We start from the raw sequence: 22,498 nt of genomic DNA, 5'->3' as shown, positions 1-22,498 counted from the left end.
CAAAACTGTATGGGTTAGGAAGTTGTGGGCATGCTATGTTGGCGCCAGAGGCGTGGCAACACTTGCGGGTTGTCCCCAGAACACTGTACGCAAAAGATGCATTTCACTGTGTGTTTCAATGTACATGTGACTAATAAAGATATCTTATAGTTTGGAAACTTAAAACATAATTGATTTTAGACTTCAATAATTAATTTGACTCTAAACCATATCTTTGTTTTCTAACATTATTGCATCTTTGGTAGTATGTCTTGAATGTTGCCTTAATTATAATGCCTAGTGAGATTTCTTCAAGCTGCAGGTAAAATATACAATTGGAGAGGGTCAGAGGTTGTGCTTATGCAAAATTCTGAACTTTTAAGAGGAAATCATAATCTAGATTGTGGCTATATGGAAAAGGGGACCATCAGTTTCATGACCACCATTCAACCCATTTCAGCACTTCAGGGACAGTGAGCCAGACATCTGATACCAGGATTGAAATTAGCTGCTGCTGATGCACCAAGGCCTATTTTTAAAAACACATTATTTCAAAGTCTATACTTTTAAGAGTAACATTTGTGTTGACTTGTTTTTCCAGTGCATGGGATATGTTTGGACTTGAGCAGGGCAACTAAGGCACAAGGCTGCCAGTGGCCAGCTTGCCATTTGATTTGGTATGAATTGGTTTGCATTTTTAAGACTGTCCTTCAGTTAGTAATTGGATCCAGTTTGGCAACTAGATGAGAACTGTGAGCACTTTGGCCTGAAAATTCATTCTGGTTTGATGCTGCTAAATGTGCTACATTAGTGGTTCCACCCTTTGCATGGAAGTCCCATTTGTACTCACTTTTTTTTATAAAAAATCATGCCCCTAATAAATATCTGATAACATCATAAGCTGTTATTTTTAAGGAGGTGGGCTGTTTCACAGATTCCTGGGTTGGGAAACACTGTGCTATTATAGCATTGCACAGCATGTTTTACTCTGCTTTGGAAATTCTGTTCCATTAAATTCAATGGAAATTTAGAAGTGTCAAACATGCAGACCCATTACTGCATAGCTGGGCATTGTTATTTTCTTGAAGAAAACTGCTGAGTTACTCTTGCTTTGATAGATTTTCTCCTTTTGGTACCTTTATCTATCCTACAAAACTTACAATTTTTGTTTCAAACCTTGGGTTCTAATTTGGATTCTGATATGATTCATAATTCTAGACACATCAGATAAAACAATAGAAGGTATTGAATCTCAGACTACTGTCATTTATTTGGTAACTTTCATTTTCTTTCAGGTAACTAAATTTCTTCAGATAATCTGAATGGATAGTATTAGAGCGACCATTTCTAATTTTGTAAGTAATTATTTTGGTGCCTGTTTTGCTGTATGGTGATGCAGTTAGTCTCGTACTGTGCTTGAATTTTGACCATTGATTACAATTTTGTAAACAAAAATAGGGTTGGGTAATATGAAGGATATAGTGTTGCTAATTGGATTATATCACCAGGTCATTATGTGAGATCTGAGATCACTAAGATAGTGATATAGTAGAAGAATTGTGAAATTGCAAGAACTTGTATTTGAATTGTGCTCTCTTCTACATGTTACTTTGTCTTGGTGTTTAAGGGTTTTTCTTTTACTACATTATGCAATTGAACTAACCAGTTTTAATTTAAAAAAACACACATGTTTTTTTACATTTCCAAGGATGATTACTGTGGTGAAGGGATTACCCAAAGAAGAAAGGTTAAGGTTACACTTGTACACTGATGTTTAGAAAAAACAAGATGCTGAGGGGCAGCTTCCCATGGCTGGAGAGTCCAGAACTATGGATCAAAATCTCAGGTTACGAGGATGACCATTTAGCACTGGAACGAGCAGCTTTTTGGCTTGGAGGGCTGTGAATGTTTGGGAGTCTTGACCCCAAAGAACTGCAAATTCTTAGTCAAAGGGTATACTTAAAGTTGGGAAGATTTTTGGATATTGAAGCGAATGTGAGGAGATGAGGATTAGGTGGGGAAAGTGAAAAGATAGAGACTTGAGTAACAATAGTAAATGGTAGTGCAATCCTGATTATATGACCTTCTCTTCCCTATTAGTAAGTGATTTAAATTATTTATTCACAAGCTGTTACATTGACAGCATTAACCTTTTAATTTGCTTTTAGTTTGGAGGCGAGTTAAGATCATATACTCGTTTTAGTCTAACACGTCAAGCAGATGGAGATATCAGCAGAGTTGAGATGAAATCAGCAGACGCCGAAAATGATGAGGAAATGGGAGACGGAATGCCAGATGGCATGCAGACTCTCATTCGGAAACCTCACAATAAGTGTAAAGGAATCATGAAAACTTTGATGTTTGCTATTTTCTTTCCTGTAATAGGTAAGAATGGTGTTTTCTATGTGACACTTACTTTCCTCTTCTTCCAACTTGCTTATGTTTGTGATGCACAGTGCTTTTTGTTACTGTTATGTTTGGTCAAAGTTGACCTGTCATTTTATTTGAAATCTGTGATTAGTAATTTCCTGTTAGCAAATTGCAATTACTGATAAATCTTGTGTATTTTGTGTTTTTAAATTGCATTGAAAGGATTATGGCTGCCAAGTTTTTGACTATAATCTGAGTAGTTATTTTCTGAAGTATAGTGGGGAAATATAATCAGAGGAGAGTAGTGGGAGGGAGAATATAGCTAACCTTTGTAGACTCGGCAATGGGTGCCAAAAAATTTCATTGTAGAGTTAAGTTGGTTTATCATTATCACGTGTACCGAGGTACAGTGGAAAAACTTTATTTTGCATGTCATCCGTACAGATCAATTCATTACAACGGTACATTGAGGAAGTACAAGGGAAAACAAAAACAGAATGTAGAATAAAGTGTTACATTTACAGAGAAAGTGCAGTACAGGCAGACAATAAGGTGCAAGGCCATAACAAGGTAGATTGTGAGATCAAGATCCCATCTTATCGTACTAGGGGGCCGTTCAATAGCCTTGTAACAGAGAGATAGAAACTGCTCTTGAGCCTGGTGGCATATGCTTTCCAGCTTTTGTATCTACTGCCCAATGGGAGGGGGGGAGAAGAGAGAACATCTGGGGTGGGTGGGGTCTTTGATTACGTTGGCGGCTTTACTGAGGCAGCAAGAAGTATAGACAGGGTCCATGGAGGGGAGGCAGGTTTCCACAATTTGCTGAGCTGTATTCACAACTCTCTGGTTTCTTGTGGTCATGGGCAGAGCAGTTGCCATACCAAGCCATGATGCATCTGGGATAGAATACTTTTGACAGTGCATTGATTAAAATTGGTGAGTGTCAAATTTTTTAGCCTCCTGAGGAAGTAGAGATGCAGGTGAGCTTTCTTGGCCATAGCATCTACATGGTTGGACTAGGACAGGCTATTGGACACTCCAAGGAACTTGAAGTTTTCAACCCTCTCGACCTCAGCACCATTGAAGTAAAAAGGAGCATGTGCACCACCCCCCTTCCTGAAGTCAATGACCAGCTCTTTTGTTTTGCTGACATTGAGGGAAAGGTTGTTGTCATGACACCATGCCACTAGGCTCTCTATCTCCTTCCTGTACCCCAATTCATTGTTATTTGAGATTCAGCCCACTACGGTGGTATAATCTCCAATCTTGTACATGGAGTTAGAGCAGAATCTGGCCATGCAGTTGTGAGTGTATAGAGAGTAGAGTATGAGGTGAGGATGCAGCCTTGTGGGGCACCAGCATTGAGGATAATCGTGGCGGAGGTGTTGCTGCTTATCCTGAAAAGGAATTATGGTCAACATTATGTAATTGTACAATATCCAAGATAACATTAAGTAAGTTTGAGGGATAAGACCTAGCTTTACTCTTTTTTTTACTTCACACCTTTTGGGATCTAGGCTTCACTGGCAAAGCCAGCATTCATTGCCCTTAAGAGGGTGATGTGCTGCCATTTTAGATTTCACAAGGAAGCCAGGATCATCCACTTGTACTTCAGCAGGACTACAGTGTTACTGGTTAGGATGTTCCAGAATTTAGACTGGACAACGAAGAAGGAATAGTGATACACTACCCAAGCCATGGGTGATATGTAACTTGTAGGTGATGGTGTTTCTGTGTCTGCTACTCTTTTTTTTTTGGTAGAAGTCATGTTTTTGGCAAGAGCTGTTGGAGTGGCCTAGGTGAGTAACTACAATGAACTCTGAAAACATGAAATACCCTGAGGCCCTCTTCATTATTGCAGGTGACTTCAACCAGGCCAACCTCACGAGTGTGTGACCAAAATACCTGCAGCACGTCTTCTGTCCCACCAGGGGCCCAAACACCCTCGATCATTGCTAGACAACCATCAAAGATGCCTGCTGAGCCACCCCCACCCTCACTTTGGTAAATCAGACCACCAGGCTGTGCTCCTTCTCCCTACATACAAACAGAAACTGAAGCGGGAGGATCCAGTACAGAAAGTCATACAGTGCTGGTCTGAGGAAATAGATGAGCTTCTACACAACTGCTTTGAGTCAGTGGACTGGTCCATGTTCAAAGACTCAGTTGCCAGTCCAAATGAGTATGTCACCACCATCACAGACTTTATCAGCAAGTATATTGAGGACTATGTACCAAAGAGGACAATCCGGTGTTCCCAAACCAGACACCATGGATGAACCAGGAGATCCACTCCCTACTGAAGTCGAGGACTGCAGCATTCAAATTGGCTGACCCTGACCTTTACAAGAAATCGAGATATGACCTCCATAAAGCTATCAAAGATGCCAAGAGACAATACCAGTTCAAAATCAAGCCCCAGACCAGCTGTCAGTTGTGGCAGGGCTTGCGTGTTATAACAGGCTACAAAATGAAGTCAGGCAGCTTTACCAACGACAGCACGTCCCTTCCCAATGAGCTTAATGCATTCTATGCACATTTTGAACAGAAGGGGATTAGTTTGTCACCATCCACCCTGGCAGCCTCCAATGCACCTGAACCCATGGTCACCACTGAGGACATAAGATCAGTGTTCTGGAGAGTGAACCTGCAGAAAGCATTGGCCCAGATGGTGTCCCTGGCCGTGTGCTCAGATATTGTGCTGATCAGCGGGCGAGGGTATTTGTAGGCATATTTAATCTCTCCCTGCTTCAATCTGAGGTTCCCACCTGCTTTAAGAAGGCCACTATCATCCCGGTACCTAAGAAAAACAAGGTAACGTGCCTTAATGACCACCAGTCGGTGGTTCTAACATCCACCATCATGAAGTGCTTTGAGAGGCTGGTCATGGCACGCATCAACTCCAGCCTCCCAGAAAACCTCGACCCACTGCTGAAACAGGTCTACAGTGGATGCCATCTCCCTGGCCCTACACTTATCTCTGGAGCATCTGGACAGTAAAGACACCTACGTTAGACTTTTTTTTTTGTTGACTACAGCTCCACCTTCAATACTATAATTCCAAGCAAACTCATCACCAAATTCCGAGGCCTGGGACTCAGCACCTCCCTCTGTAACTGGATCCTTGATTCTTCTGACCAACAGACCGCAATCAGTGAGGATAGGCTGCCACAACTCCAGCACGATTATTCTCAATGCTGTTGCTGGTGCCCCTCACTCTACTCCCTATATACTCATGACTGCATGGCCAGATTCTGCTCTAACTCCATCTACAAGTTTGCAGATGATATCGCCGTAGTGGGCAGTATCTCAAATAAAGATGAGTCGGAGTACAGGAAGGAGAGAGAGAGCTTAGTGACATAGTGTCACGACACCAACCTTTCCCTCAATATCAGCAAAACAAAAGAGCTGGTCATTGACTTCAGGAAAGGGGGCTGTGTGCATCAATGGTGCTGAGGTCGAGAGGGTTGAGAGCTTCAAGTTCCTAGGAGTGAACATCGCCAATAGCCTATTCTGGTCCAACCATGTAGATGCCACGGCCAAGAAAGCTCACTAGCGACTCTACTTCCTCAGGAAGCTAAAGAAATTTGGCATGTCCCCTTTGACACTCACCACCTTTTATCGATGCACCATAGAAAGCATCCTATCTGGATGCATCATGGCTTGGTACGTCAAGTGCTCTGCCCGGGACCGCAAGAAACTGCAAAGAGTTGTGGACACAGCCCAGTACATCACGGAAACCAACCTCCTCTCCATGGACTCTGTCTAAACCTCTTGCTGCCTTGGTGAAGCAGCCAGCATAATTAAAGACCCCACCCACCTGGGTCATTCTCTCTTCTCTCCTCTCCCATCAGGCAGAAGATACATTAGTCTGAGGGCACATACCACCAAGCTCAAGGACAGCTTCTGTCCTGCTGTTATAAGACTATTGAATGGTTCCCTTATAGGATGAGGTGGACTCTTGACCTCACTATCTACCTTGTTATGACCTTGCACCTTATTGTCTACCTGCACTGCACTTCCTCTGTAGCTGTGACACTTTCCTCTGTATTCTGTTATTGTTTTTACCCTGCACTACCTCAATGCACTGTGTAATGAATTGATCCCTATGAACAGTATGCAAGACAAGTTTTTCACTGTACCTTGGTACAAGCGAGAACATACCAATACCATACTATATCTACTGTATAAATGTTTAGTGTGGTAGATGGCATGCCATTTAAGTGGATTGCTTTGTCCTTAATAGTGTCAAACTGCTTAAAATTTGGAGTCACATTTAGTCAACATTCCAAAGGAGAACATTCCATCATATTCCTGACTTGCGATTTCTAAATGGTGGAAATGTTTAATGCTATCAGGAGTTAAGTCTGTTGTCACAGTATTTCCAGCATATGACTTGCTGTTGTCGCCACAATATTCAAGTGGCTAGCCCACTTGAGTTTCTGATCACTGTTGAAACCCAGGATTTTAGTAGTAGGAGACTTAGAATCATAGAAACATGCAGCACAGAAATGGGCCCCACGACCACCTCATCCATGCTGACTGCGATGCCTATCTATGCTAATGCCCTCTGCCCGCATTGCTGCCCAATGGGACTTTCTGTCATTCTTTTAATGATATCCTGAGGAGTGAATCAATCTGGCACTTCTGTGCATGTTCGCGAATGCTTGTCTTTGGTACTCACAAGGAAATAGAAGGGGACTGGGCCATCTGGCCTCCAAAGTTTGCCTCACCCATTCAGTACGATCACGAATGATTTGCTCCAGACTTCAGCGACTCTGTGCCAGAACCTCATAGCCCTCAATCCTCAATTTTTCAAAAAATTTTCTACCTTCTCTTTAAATAATTCCATTGAGCTGGCCTCCACAACTCTGAGGGGCAGAGAATTCCAGAGGTTAAACAACCTCTGCAAGAAGAAATTTCTACATACCTCTGTTTTAAATGACCGCCCCTTATCTTTAAACTATGTCTCCTCATTTAAGAAAGTATCTCGATACCTACTTTGTCATCCCCTTAGGATCTTTGTTTCAATATGATCACACTTCATTCTTCTAAATCCTGTTTAGTTTCTTGACAGGACAATGATCTCATCCCAGGAAATAGTGCAAGAGAGATTCACCAGGCTATCTCCAATACCAGTATATCCACTTTTGCGTAAGGGGAACCAAGATTAGCTGCAGTACTCTAGGTGTGGCCTCGCCAACAGCTGCACAATTGCAACAAAACATCCCTAATTCTAAACTCCAACCCTTTTCAATAAAGGCCAAAATGCCATTTGCACTCAACTATTGCAGAACCTGCCTGTTAACTTCTGTCTTTCATGTGCAAGTACACCAGGATCGCACCTGTTGGTAGTCTTCTTCCATTTAGATAATGTCTTTTGATTTCTCTTACCAAATTGCATGACTTCACACTCGCCCACATTAAACTTCATTTGCCAAGTTTTTGCTTACGTATTCAATCTAGGTGATAGTGTTGTGCAGTCAATAAAGCTGTTGACTCTTGGGTGCAGTACTCCAGGTGTGGCCTCGCCAACAACTGCATAATTGCAACAAAACGTCCCTAATTCTAAACTCCAACCCTTTGCAGCTCTGGGTTGAAGCTCTGCGTTGAGAGCTTCAAGTTCCTGGGAGTGAACATCACCAACAGCCTGTCTTGGTCAAATCACGTAGAAACCACTGCCAAGAAAGCTCACCAGCGCCTCTACTTCCTCAGGAGGCTAAAGAAATTTGGTTTGTCCCCTTTGACTCTCACCAACTTTTACAGATGCACCACAGAAAGCATCCTATCTGAATGTATCATGGCTTGGTACAGCAACTGCTCTGCCCAGGACCGCAAGAAACTGCAGAGAGTTGTGGACGCAGCCCAGCACATTACGGACACCAGCCTCCCCTCCTTGGTCTCTGTCTTTACCTCTCGCTGTCTTGGTGAAGCAGCCATCATAAAAAGACCTCACCCACCTGGGACATTCTCTCTTTTCTCCTCTTCCATCGGGTAGAACATACAGGAGCCTGAAGGCATGTACCACCAGACTTAAGGACAGCTTCTGTTCCACTGTGATAAGACTATTGAACAGTTTCCTTATACAATGAGATGGACTATGATGTCACGATCTACCTTGTTGTGATCTCGCACCTTATTGCACTGCACTTTCTCTGTAGCTGTGACACTACTCTACTGTTATTTTTTACCTGTACTACATCAATGCACTCTGTACTGACTCAATGTAACTGCACTGTGTAATGAATTGACCTGTACAATCGGTTTGTAAGACAAGCTTTTCACTGTACCTTGGTACAAGTGATAATAATAAACCAATACCAATAACTCCACTGTCCTAGGTTCAATCCTGACCTCCAGAGGAGTTTGCACATTCTCCCTGTTACTCTGTGGGTTTCTTCTGGGTGCTCTGGTTTCTTCCAGCATCCCAAAGGTGTAGGTTGATAGGTTAATTGACCACAGTAAATTACCCCTTTAGTATGTGGGTGAATGGTAGAATCTAGGGGCTGTTTCAGGCATGAGATGATTTAAGTAGAAATAGTGCAAATGGGGCTTGATGGATGGTGTGGACTAGGTCCAAAGATCCTATTTCCATGCTGTATGACTCCATTTATATCCTATTGCAGAGTCGTAATACCCCATCACAACTTGCCTTTCCATCTATGTTTCATGTCATCAGCAAATTTTGATATCATGTATTCTGCCCCCTTGTCCAGGTCATCAACATAAGTAGTAAATAACTGTGAGCCAAGAATTGATCCCTGGCATATTCTAATAATTACATCCTAACAATCAGAAAATGACCCATTTATTCCAATTCTATCCTGTATGTGATAACCAATTTTAAAGCCCAGCTAATACACTCTATCCAATACCACAAACACTGCATTTCTGCACTAGTCTATTATGTGGCACCTTCTCAAATCCCTTTTGGAAGTCCAAATACACCACATCTACAGGTTCCCCACTATCTACTCTGCTTGTTACATCCTCAATGAACTAAAGCAAATTTGTCAAACATTTGCCTTTCATGAAACCATGTTCACAAGATCACAAGACAAGGGAGCAGAAGTAGGCCATTCGGCCCATCGAGTCTGCTCCAAAGAAAAGGGAAAAGAGAAATGAGAATTTGGGGGTGGGGGCGAGTCTGCTCCATGAGCAAAAACAAAACTATTCTAACCCCAATTTCTGGCCTTATCCCCATATCCCTTGATACCTTGACTAATTAGATCTTCCAATCTATCTCCTCCTTAAATGCCTCCAATGATCTGGCCTCCACTGCTGTACGTGGCAAGGAATTCTATAAATTCACTACCCTCTGGCTAAAGAAATTTCTCCTCATCTCTGTTTTAAACTGGTACCCTCTAATTCTAAGATTGTACCCTCTGGTCCTAGACTCACCCACCAAGGGAAACTGCTTGGCCACATCTACTCTGTCCAGTCCTTTCAACATTTTAAATGTTTCTATGAGGTCCCCTCTGATTCTTCTGTACTCCGGTGAGTACAGTCCAAGAGCCAACAAATGCTCATCATATGTAAGCCCTTTCATTCCAGGAATCATCCTCGTAAATCTCCTCTGAACCCTCTCCAACATCAGCACATCCTTCCTAAGATATGGAGCCCAAAACTGTACACAGTATTCCAAATGAGACCTCACTAGTGCCCCGTAGAGCCTCATCAACACTTTCTTACTTTTATACACTATACCTCTCGAAATGAATGCCAACATAGTATTCGCTTTCATTACCGCCAATCCAACCTGGAGGTTAACCATTACGGTATACTGCACGAGTACCCCCAAGTTCCTTTGTACTTCTGTACTTTGTATTTTCTCCCCTTCTAGATAATCTGCCCATTTATTTCTGTTTCCAAAGTGTACAACTGCACATTTCTCAACATTGAATCTCATCTGCCATTTCCTTGCCCATTCTCCTAAACTATCTAGGTCTCTCTGCAACCCTCCTGTCTCCTCAATACTCCCTACTCCTCCACCTATCTTGGTGTCATCTGCAAATTTAGCCACAAAACCATTTATTCCATCATCCAAATCGTTAATGTACAGACTAAAAAGAAGCGGCCCCAACACCGTCCCCGCGGAACACCACTAGTAACCGGTAGCCAACCAGAACAGGATCCTTTTATTCCCACCCTTTGCTTTCTGCCAACCAGCCAATGCTCCACCCATTCTGTTATCCTACCTGTAATTCCATGAGCTCTCATCTTAGTAATCAGTCTCTTGTGCGGCACCTTGTCGAAGGCCTTTTGAAAGTCTAAATACACGACATCTACCGCCTCTTCCTTATCCACTCTACCTGAGATTTCCTCAAAAAAACTCCAATAGGTTGGTCAGGCAGGACCTTCCCTTCACAAAACCATGCTGGCTTGGACCTATCTTGCCTTGCACCTCTAGGTATTCCATAACCTCATCCTTGAGGATCGATTCTAATAACTTTCCCACCACTGGTGTCAGACTAATAGGTCTGTAATTTGCTTTATGCTGCCTCCCACCTTTCTTATACAGCACCCAAAAGAAGTGTTTAGAATAGGCTCTTGTGCTGTTAATATATGGGTTTATTATATTCAGAATAATACCATGAGTACTGAGCAGTCATCAGTGAAACATTTGACTGAAAATGCGAATGCGAAGCACCATAGTAAATATTTTGCTTTTTCTTCCAGAAAATGGAGTGGTAAGAGTTCTACCTAACATGCAACCTCACTTGCACTTAATGATATTGTTCTGTTCCTCAGGATTTCTAGTTGGTTATCTGGCATTTCGTGGTCAAACATCAAGAGCATTGACTGCTGTAACAGTACCATCTCCAGAACCAACTGTTGTGTATGATGATGGTGACTATTTAAATATGGACTATGAAGAGGTTTCAGTACTCCATTTCTCTGATCTTCAGAAGATACTACAAAACTCTCTGGCCAGCTCTGATCTGGAGAGTAAAATTCGGTAACCACATATTTTGTTGTAGTAAAATTAAATTATTTACTTAAGCCTGGTTTGAATGCATTGACATTGCCCAGTTTTCAGAATATGCACAAGCAATGCTAATTAATTATATAAAATATTAAATTATGTAAATATAAGGGTTCAGATCTTTTCTAACTCACAGGACTTCTCAAAGTCTGCAGTGGCTGAGAAGGCTGCTCATTTTTTTTTCCAAAAGGCTGTTGGGAATGGATGATAACTGCTAGTCTTGGCAACAATGCCTATGTCCTTGCAAATGAATTTTTAATCCACATTTAGAGTCATAGATAATTGAGTCACAAAACAGGTCCTTTGGCCCATTGTGGCCTTGCCGAATATCCATCTATACAAATCCTGTTTACCAGCTCTTGGTCCATAGCCTACTATTGCCTTGGTGATTCAAGTGCTCATCCAGATGCTTAAAAGTTGTGCGAGTACCTGCCACTACCTCCATCTCTGGCAGTGTATTCCAGATTGCAGTCATCACAAGGGTGAAAATCTTTCTTAATCTGATCCCCTCAAGACTTCTTACTACTCACCTTAAACCTATGCCCTCTGGTTTTGAACACCTCTGTCATGAGGGAAAAGTGTCTTGCTATCTACCCTATCTATGCCTCTCAGTTTTGTATACTTCCTGTCAGCCCCCCCCCCCCCCCAGTATCTCCTTCTTAATCTTGACATGCTCTGGAATTTCATTGTCCCAACTGAAATCTCCAACTACAATGATTTTTCTCCTGGTGAATACAGATGAAAAGTATTCACTTCAGATCTCGCCCACATTCTCTGGCTTCACACACACATTGCCCCCTTGGTCCTAATGGAGCCACACTTTCCTTGTTTACCTCTTGTTCTTGATATAAATGACTTGTGATTGTTTTTCCATAAACTGCCAGTGATATTTCATGGCTCCCCTTTGCCGTTTTTAATTTTTTTGAAGCACCCACTTTAAGGGCCTCCATTTTCAGTGCCCTATATCTATCACATGCTTTCTTTTGTTTTGTTTCTCTATCAAACCCTTGACTTGCTCTCCTTATCCTTCACCCTTATGGGAATGTGTTGGCCCTGACCTTTCCATTATTTCATTTTTAAATTTACCTGTAAGTAATTGTTCCAGTCTGTGTTTACCAGGTCTTGTATAATATTGAAATAAATTCCCCCCCCCCCCCCCCCCGCCTCCTTTTGCCAATTTTTGATAATTGACTTCTGGACTATCCTTGTACCTTTCCACAACTACTTTGAAACTTACTCAGTTATGGTCACTATCCCCAAAGTGCTCACCCAGTGACACTTCATCCACTTGCCTGGCTTCATTTCCCAGGATTAGATCTAGCACTGCCCCATCTCCGATAGGACTATCCATATACTGACACAAAAAGATCTCCTTGGTGCACTTGAAAAGTTCTATGCCATCTAATCCTTTCATACTAAAGCAATTCAATTTAATATTGGGAATTTAAAATTCCCTACAAGTGTAAATCTACTCCTCTTGCACCTCTATGTCATTTGCCTACATATCTGGCTTCATCTCCCACTGACTCCCTTTGTATAATTCCAGCAAGGTGATCGCCCCTTTCTTTTATTCCTAAGCTCTAACCATATGGCCTCATTTGAAAAATCTTCTAAGACATCTTTGCTCATTACTGCACTCCTTGATCAATAATACAGTGCCCCTTGTGCATCCCTCCTGATCACATTTGAAACTTCTTTACCTTGGAACATTGAATTGCTAGTGATGTCCTTTCAACAGTGTCTCTGTGATTGCATTAGAAATCTATTGTAGGAATTCTGATCACATTCTTGTTTTGTCTCCCTTTTCATTGTCAAACCGTCTATATAATATGCCAAATGAAGCCATTAACAGTGGTACCTAACATGTACCTCATTTGTTTTGTCCAACCATTGCTTTCTGAATTTCCATTTATTTTCATACCAATGAGCAATGTAAATGCAAGTTGTTGACAATGGCATCTGTCATTTACAGCAAAATATCTGAAGATGGCGATCATCAAACTGGTTCCAATGGTGATCTGACTAACACTAAATATGTCAGAGAAGAATTCTCGAAGATGCTTCAGCGGGAAAATGTCTGGTTTGACACTCACTATGTCACACTTCAGGTTAACAGGTTAGTGCTATGGAAAAACTACATTGAAAATTGCATTTATTGCATAAGCTGAAGATGATGGTTGATGATTACAAATTTCTTACCATGATGCATTTCCAAATTCCTAATCTTCACCCTTAGTAGTTTAGCTTACTAGTTAGTATGCTTCATTTGCAACCAGTTGTAAACCCAATTATTAAGTTTGTATGAAGGTTCATTATGTACAGTAAAGTTTAGAGAGCTTCTGATAGGGTGCAGCTAATGTTATTTGGAAGGTTTACAGCAGAAATGAGGTTCCAAGAACCTCATTTAGGTGAAAATGAGCTTCAGTTCTCCGCCCCCCCCCCCCCCCACTGGAAATCTTCTTTATCCTTGCACAAGGACTGAAGATTGCACTAACTGGAAAGAAAGCATGAAAATGCCAACTGCTATTTTTAATTTTCTAGTTAACCCTGTATAAAATTATGGAGTGAGGTTAATGTCTTCTGCTATGACTTCAATTATATCATTTAATGTTTTGCTATTGAGCACCATACTAAATTCAAACCAATACTAAATCAAAGTCTATTCTGTTTGATCTGACAATTTGAGCCACCTGTACTGCAAGCATCCAGAGAGGAAGGATAATTCCTATTTCCATTTCCCTGGCTATGGAAGAGCAGTGTCTTTTGGGTGGGGGGGAGGTGGTGGAGAGGGAAAAGTTGATGCAAAGCATACTCCATAAATTTATAACAAAAAGATCTGTTTAATATGGTTGACAGATTTGAGATTTATAATGTAGAAAATGGTTAGCTTTGAAATTGGGCTCAGTAGTTTAGTTTTACAAGTTGATGATTTGAACACTGATAAAACAATTGAACACTGATAAAACAATTGTGTGGATCTTTGTAGTTTAAAAAAATAGGGCCTCTAATTGACTTTAATAGACCTAAAGTTTCTAGGGAGTTGGTAGTCGTCTATTTGCTAAACTTGCACATGAATAAATTCCTCAGCAGAAACTTAAAACATAAAATAGTACAGCATAGGAACAGGCCCTTTGGTCCATGATGTTGTGCCGAACTAATTAAGTTAATGACGCCTAATTCCTTCTGTCTGCTCATGGTCCATATCCCTCCATTCTCTGTATATTCATGACCCTATCTAAGCACCTCTTAAATGTTTCCTGAACTTCCTGAAGAAAACAAATACTGACCTAATCTGTGAGGCCCTGCAGATTCCAAGGGCTCCTATTCATAAATATCACAAAAATGCTTTGACAGCTCGTTAAACTATGCTCCTTAGTTGAACTGGCAGTCAAGCTGTCTAAGTGTTTGAATGGCTGTGACATTCACGCATTATTAGAAATTAAATCTATAATTACATTGTTCATAATAAAAAAGAATTAAAAACTGTTCAAAGAAATTGGGTTATTGAATATGTACTTCAAGTTTAGCAGGCAGATTTTCCAATGTAACTGCTAGAAAACTAGGAAGTTGGTAATCTGTTGCTGAACCCGTGTTCTGTGTCAAATTGGACAAATTGCTATAGAACCTCATAAGTTCAGACTTTTTCTAAGTTTGTGTGGAATTCTTGAATTTGCTGAGTTCTGTTGAAGCAAATAGTTGTATAAGTGCAAGTGTTTCCCAGGAATGGATGACTTGGGCCAAAGGATCTATTTCCATGCTATATAACTACTTGAATCTTTATGGAAATCTGCTCCCTCATGTCTGCAAACTTGTTACAGTTGGCAAAGTCGTAACATTGCTGTGTTAGTTTTGATGGCATACTCCATAAGACAGACGACTTCACTATGAAATGGGACACCTGAACAATGGCACTTTCAACTTAGTTAATGTACTTGTCATCTTCTGATGAATGTATAAAAGCCATCATTTTGAATGGCCAGCATGGTTGGCATCTTTTTATTGCTTAGTATTTACAGTTTCAGCTGAGTACTGAAATCTGGTATTTGATCCCATTACTTTATTTTGGTCCAATATAAAAGTCACTGACCACTGCTCTAAACAGAAATTAATGTTGGCTGATATTTAAAAAAAAATCTTTCTCTCTAGCAAATCTCCGAATAGAGTCTGGATTGTTGATGGTGCAAATGAGAGAGAATTGGAGTTAGAAGAGAAAAATTCAAATGTATATTGTCCATACAGTGCAAATGGTACATTCACGGTAAGTGTTAAACTTTTTCAAATCTTGGTGAGTTATTTAAGTGTATTCCAGTAAACTTATTATAGGCTTTTACTGATCTGTGGGCAGATTAGTCAATTTGAAAATAGTATTTATCTTTTCAAAATGTCTTGAATGAGATTTTGCATATTTTCTTTTGCAAAGTGATGTCCCTTGCTGCTGTAAATGTATACAATACTACTTCAAATTTCCACTTTTACTTGGGAATTGAGCTTAATATCGTTTGGGAGCATAGGTTGGTGTTCTGTGATTTTTATTTTCTCTGAGTTTATGTATTTGCTTCATGTAATATTTGAAAAAAAATCTGATTTGAGCAGTTGAAGGAAAAGTTGTTTTTGATAAAGTCTGCACGATAAATGTGGACTTTTTGTTACTGGTGAATGACTTTTCACGTTATATGCGCAAGGTGTCAATCTTGGCTCAATGTTAGTACTTCTCTGCAAAATCCTAACTCCAAAAGAATTGATTACGTAACCTAAACTGAGATTTGAACTGTACTATGTGAGCTGTGTTGGTTGACCACAAGTTGATGATACCAAAAACAAGGAATCTTCTGCTCAATACTTACTTGGTGGGTCTGTTTGAGAGATGACTAACTGGTATTTTCATTTGCTGTTTGCCACTGTGGTACGCCTATTAATGGTCTATCAAAGCAACAACACCTCGATTAGCAAACTGGCAGTGAAGGTTTTGGGTACATGTTAAATCTTCATGCCATCTTCATTGTTGTACAAATTATTGCCCAAGATTTTTATATGGAAGTTATTTTAATGTTGCTACTTAGTGACAGCACAGGTAGTTGGACAGATTTATAGTTGATGAACTGAGTACAGTATTAGGGGAAAGGGGGTGGTGAATGAGCTGGACAAGGGATGGCACAAGAGTTAAAGTGGGAATAACTACTTGGTTCCAGGCACCAGAGAAACTCCAGAATGCACATCTGTTCATTGATTTTAAATCTACCTAACTGTCTGAATTTAAATCTACCTAACTACCTAAATGTCTGAGCTTTACACCGGACATATTTTCCCACTCTCTATATATAAAAATAAACTCCTTAAAGAGCATACCTGGCATAAAGCGCTCTCAGCTCAATATGATATCGCTCCTCCACTGGACATTGCTGAGATAAATGATAGTGTGAGAATTCAGTTGTACCAATGTGTGCTCCTCTGACATAATGTTTCAATGTGATAGGCAGGAATGAAATGACCAGCAAGGAAGAAGTACCAGGCATTTCTGCTTGGCAGCAAGTGAGCATGATTCAGCCCATTGTTTTTTAACGTTGCAAATCAATGGCATGAGGCATTCTTTCTTGCTATTATCAATACTGAGGTCTGAATTCTTTGCAAAAACATGTTGCAGGAGACAGTGTGGTAGTAAAGCTATATTCTTGGATTAATACATTTCCATATCTTTCTAGGGCAAACTGGTATATGCCAACTATGGAACGGAAGATGACTTTAAAGAATTGCAGAAGCAAGTGAATGTCAATGGCACTGTTGTCATCGTCCGCGTAGGGAAGATCAGTTTTGCTGAGAAGGTTCTGAAAAATAGTCAAACATGAATTAACTTAATGTTCTTACTAGTGCTACCACAGCATGAAAGAATTCATAACAGTTTTTGCATGGTCTGTTCCAATTGTCAGATGAATGTCTTGAAATTGGAGGATTTCCATTGTGATTTTGGTCAATTCATAATCTATAATGTCCCTCCAAGTAGGTTTCCAGTGGGCAGAGTAAATGTGTGTCAATTTATTTACTGTTCTCACCTGAGTGTTGATCAAAACTACGTAGCTGAAATCTTGTTCTCCAAGTGTCAGATTTTCTATTAAACCCCAGGAATGTCTTAGAACATGGAACACTACAGCACAGGAACAGACCCTTTGGCGTACTATGTCTGTGCTGACCATGATGCCAAACTAAACTAATCCCATCTACCTGCATAACGTCCATATCTGTCTATTCCCTGTCTGTTCATATCTCTCATTACGGGGGGTGTTGCGATTTTCCACAGAGTGAACCCACATCATCTGCATCAAGATATAAGAATATGCATGTTTACTTTTCACAAATTCTCTTGGAGTGAATTTTATTCTGTATCTCAGATTTTTGGGTACAGAATTGCGAATTCCTGTTACCCGAACAGCTGTAATGTGGGGGTTGCCTGTAGTTTTCCATGGTTATGTACAGTTTTTAAAAAAAATTTATTGCCTTCATCTGTGGAGGTGAATGCAAAATATGTGGTTAACTCCCACCATTTCCTTTATTATCAAATCTAAAAAGGCTTGTTCCGTGCAGGGTTAACAATGTACTGTTGTAGGAAACACTTAAATGCATTCCATGAGCTAATCCTCAAGACTTCCTTTTAATTTATTTTCCACAATCTGTGTAAAATTCCCCTCTGTTGCATTACTTGCAAGTCTATTATTACTTACTTGAGAGTTTGTCTAACACTTCTGGCTATTGTTTAGAGAGGGGTGCTATAAATAATTCCCCATAATTTCTGTTGTTCCTTGTTTCCTGATCCCTCCACCCAAATTGATTCTGTTCCCTGATCTTAGCCAAGTTCACTTCATGCTTTAATATCATTCTTTATCATCAGAGCTCTCCTCCCACCACTTTTTTTCTAATTCTCCCTTTTTGATATGTTAGCCTGAAACCTGTCTTTTGTAATGGCTTTTAGATCAAATAAATTGAGGCCTGAATCATCTGTTTATAGATGCTTCATCCATTCATGTAAAGAGCCTTGAATTTTGGCATGGCTATTCTCCCTTTTTTGACTTTTTTTTTAACCTATATTGCTGTACTACCCTATCATCTGGTCTTTTTAAATTTTCCATTACATAAACACTCCATGATTTGTAGAACATAGAAAATTAGAAGCCTCTGTATTCTTCCTGTAATGAGGCGACCAGAAATGAACACAATACTCTAAATGTGGCCCAACGAGAACTTTATAAAGCTGTAACATTACTTCCTAACTCTTGAACTCAATTGTCTCGACTAATGAAGGCAAGCATGCAATATGCCTTCTTTGCCACCCTATCAACTTGTGCAGTCACTTTTAGGGGGCTGTGGACTTGGACCCCAAGATCCCTCATTCATCAATGCTGTTAAGGATCCTGTCATTAAGTCACCCCACAGTTGTCCAGATTAAACTCCATCTGCCCATATCTGCAACTGATCTCTATCCCACAGTATCCTTTGGCAATCTTCTATGCAATCCACATCACCACCAATCTTTGTGTTGCCTGCAAATTTATTCATCCAACCTACCACATATATATAAAACGAACAATAGAGGTCCCAGTACAAACCCCTGCAGAACACCACTAGTCACAGACTTCCATCCAGAATAAGACCCATCCACCACTACCCTCTGTCCTTCTATGGGCAAGCCAATTATGGATCCAATCAGCCAACTCACTGCATCCAACTTTTCTGGATGAGCCTACCATGTGGGACTTTGTTGAATGCCTTACAAAAATCGATGTATGCAATATCCACTGCTCTACCTTCATCTATCACCGTCACCTTGAAAACCATTATCAGATTAATCAGGCGTGGCCTGTCTACACAGAGCCATGCTGACTATCCCACTTAGACCATGTTTCTCTAGTTTCGGTGCCACCAACCTGGCTGGTGCTGCTTTGCCCGGGAGAATCATTCCTCCCCACCCCCTCCTTAACAGTATCCAAAGGGATAGACTTGTTGCTGGGGGAATGGCTACAGGATAACTCTGCATTTAAAATGATTAGAAATTTCAAATTAATTAAGGAATTATTTTAAAGAATGTTTTCCATTTTTAGGTTTTTAATGCTGAGAAGATGAAAGCTGGAGGTGTTCTGATCTATCCTGATAGCAGAGATTATCAGCTGGATGGAGATGTGGCTATGTTTGGACATGTAAGTATGGTTGCACTCCAGTTTATTGTGTAATGGAATCTGTACCTCCGCTTTGACTTGCTGAACACAGCCAGTAGTCTTTTTTTTCAAGAATATGTGTGTTTGGAGTAAAAGGGCTACAGAAAGAATGTACTGCAAAATATGTAGCATAGGGGATGTGGATTCATATGATTATTTTCAAAATGCCTATGTGCAGTAAGCAGAATGAATTGAATATTTTTTGGCTTGTCTGTTTTCTGCAGCATTCTTATCTTTATTTACCCTCGCATGTGATTGTCAAGGTTCTAGAAATGGCCACTACGTGCAGTCTCCCAGTTGGCCATGTTGGCATGTTGGAGAAAGCAGCCAGTCATTAATTTTTAGGAGGTGTGAGTGCAGTTGATGTTTGGAGATGAGGGGGTGGTGAGTGAGTTCATTTGTGAGGTCATCCCTCCATCAGTGTCCCTCAGCTACCAGTGTTTGAAGCCTTGTGGGTGAGAAGACGTTTATGAAGTGGGTTGGCAAATGCTAGTGGAATTTCTGGTAGATTTGATCATGTGATGCTTGATCATCATTTCTAAGTGGGCTTGTTTCACAAAGTATGGGAATATTGAAATCATTTTCCTAGGTTGGGTCATGCTGACTGGGATCACCTGGAATGCCACCCATAGGCCAAATAAAGGGCACCAATCTTTCTGAATGATTGAAAAAGGGTGGTGTAATACAGCGGCTCTGCCCCAGAACACTCCTTGCAGCTTGGCTAGCTTAACATCAATGACAACTTTTATAATGTTTAAGAAAATTTTAGAATCTTAAAATTGAAATGGATAAATGAACCAAATATTTTGGTTTGATGTCTTTAATTATTTATAACTTGCCTACCCTTTTGCCTTCGAATTCTTTGTCTTATAATCATCCCTGAAGTCAGTGGAATCTTGCAATCTGCATTGGATCTGGACTGCTGCAAGATCGAATGAGATTACCTCTTTTCCCAAATATCACCTCTACCTGCACTCTTTCCCAACCCCGTGCCCCCCCGCCCCCCCCCCCCAAACACTGATACGTTTAGTCGTAGGATTTCAAATCATCAGTAAAAATAAGAAATTGAATTTAGCATGAATTAAACAATATTTACAAATTAATATATTAATTTTCCTACTAAACAGTATATAGCTTAACATGCATAGAGAAATGTGCTGTGCCTTGTAGTGATTTGATCACTTTGCTAATTGTGCATAGTTAACACGTGATTTATTTTGTTTTCAAAAGGTTCATATGGGCTTGGGTGATCCTCGGACTCCTGGATTTCCATCATTCAACCATACGCAGTTCCCTCCAACCAGATCATCAGGACTTCCTGGGATTTTGGCTCATTCAATCAGTGCCAACGTTGCCTCTCATCTTCTCCAGTTAGTACACCTTCGTTGTTCAGTATACTCCTATAATTGTCTTGAATTTTGGAAGCATTCGAATTTAGAAGGATAATGTTCACAGTATTATTCATAGTATCAATTTTTAAATTTCCTTTATTTCAGTGATTCTTTAAATATGTCAATCACAAGTGAATGGAGCGATCTTTTGATTAATACTGTCAAGGATGCATTAAATGTTTTTCTTTTCACATTCTTTCCTCACCCCCACTTGTTTCAGTTAGTTTCTTCATCTACCATTTTGCTGGGGGTGAAATTTCCATCTTCCAACTTTGCACTTTTGAAGTTCTATCCTGAGCTTTTACCTTCCTGGTCTTCCATTCTTGCGGTGGTGCTGCTCTCCCTCTGGCTGCCCTGAAATTAGGCTTGCCAGTAGTTCCCAGGAATCTGACAGAAATGCATGAGGTCTATGGAGGTTGTGGCTGCAGTTTGGAAGTGGGAACCATATTCCCTCTGCTGATGCTAAGCCCAGAGTCTTCGGATGAGAAATGCAGAAGCTGTCAGTCCTAATGTTGTATTCTGGTCTCAGAGTTCAGAACCGGGTTTATAATCCACCTCTAGATAGAGGATTGCTGTATTGCTGGGCCCAGGTCTGTCACTGTAACATTGGGATACATTACTTCTGGGTGTAGGTCTCTTATTGCCATGTAATTTCAATTTCAAAGAACTCCTTGAAAGAATGGACACAATGGGCTGTAAGATTCTTTGAACTGCCATACCTGCTGTGGCCTTCCTCCCAGACCTTACTCCTTTTAGAGATCGGCATGTGTGCTGAAACAAAGTACAGTGGGTGGGAAGAGAAAGAATCATGTACAGCTCCCCAACTCAAGTAGTGGTAAACATTGGCACTTTGACATGAAGGCTTGAGCAGCTAGATTTTTTTTAAGAAAAGGAAAAGCTTTTGGCTTTTATGTATTTGGATTGACTTGAACAAAATGTGGAAAGGATTTGGGAACATAAATCTGGACTTTGGAAAAAGTGTGCACTGATGCATTATAGTCTCCTGCTGCTCTCCTGCTTGCCTCTTTGCATGATTTCAGAATATTTTCAGCCTCTTCATCTTTGACCATTCTCATCCTGGTTCTGTTACTTAGTACAAATGAGCTTGAGAGCATTATGATGTGTGTGACTCAGAAGTGCATCGCTTGGAAGTTGGGTTTATTAGTGTTAGATTTCTACTGCATGGACATTCAAGTCAAATGGTTTAAAAAATCTGCTCCTTTTTGCTGTATAATTGATATTAGTTTTTTTTTTAAGTTAATATTGATTTCGATTTAGGATTTTTTTTTAGTTCTGAGATTTTAGTAATCTGTAATTCTTCTTTCAGCCAGCTTGGCGGTGCCGATGCTCCAGCTAGTTGGCAGGGTATTGGAACCAAACTTGGACCAGGATTTGCTGCGAATGATGGACAAGTAAAGCTAGAAATAAATAATGTTGAAGAAATGAGAGAGATGCATAATGTATTTGGTGTCATTAAGGGTAACGAAGAAATGGGTAAGATACTAACTTTAACTTGAAGGGCAACTATGATCAGTTCAGATGAAGCCTTAAGCAGGAGAGCAAATACTTGC

At 40.5% G+C, this 22,498-nt stretch overlaps 1 protein-coding gene across 3 annotated transcripts in view; it reads left to right on the top strand.

Moving 5' to 3' along the window:
* LOC127571133 (transferrin receptor protein 1-like) overlaps positions 1 to 22,498 on the top strand; it is a 42,959-nt gene that overhangs the window by 4,108 nt on the left and 16,353 nt on the right. For 2 of the 3 annotated variants that reach the window (XM_052017218.1, XM_052017220.1), the window contains exons 2-10: positions 1,275 to 1,334; positions 2,148 to 2,364; positions 11,101 to 11,308; positions 13,308 to 13,451; positions 15,482 to 15,593; positions 17,035 to 17,154; positions 19,423 to 19,518; positions 20,767 to 20,906; positions 22,255 to 22,421. In XM_052017218.1, the coding sequence (XP_051873178.1) occupies positions 1,302 to 1,334; positions 2,148 to 2,364; positions 11,101 to 11,308; positions 13,308 to 13,451; positions 15,482 to 15,593; positions 17,035 to 17,154; positions 19,423 to 19,518; positions 20,767 to 20,906; positions 22,255 to 22,421 (1,237 nt within the window). In that variant the 5' untranslated portion in view covers positions 1,275 to 1,301. Of the gene's footprint in view, positions 1 to 580; positions 657 to 1,274; positions 1,335 to 2,147; positions 2,365 to 11,100; positions 11,309 to 13,307; positions 13,452 to 15,481; positions 15,594 to 17,034; positions 17,155 to 19,422; positions 19,519 to 20,766; positions 20,907 to 22,254; positions 22,422 to 22,498 lie in introns of all 3 variants that reach the window. The other variant, XM_052017219.1, reaches the window with a different exon arrangement.

This window comes from Pristis pectinata, chromosome 6, assembly GCF_009764475.1.
Source record: "Pristis pectinata isolate sPriPec2 chromosome 6, sPriPec2.1.pri, whole genome shotgun sequence".
Taxonomy (NCBI): Eukaryota; Metazoa; Chordata; class Chondrichthyes; order Rhinopristiformes; family Pristidae; genus Pristis; species Pristis pectinata.
The sequence above is the reverse complement of the archived record's forward strand: the minus strand, read 5'-3'. Positions and strand labels throughout refer to the sequence as shown.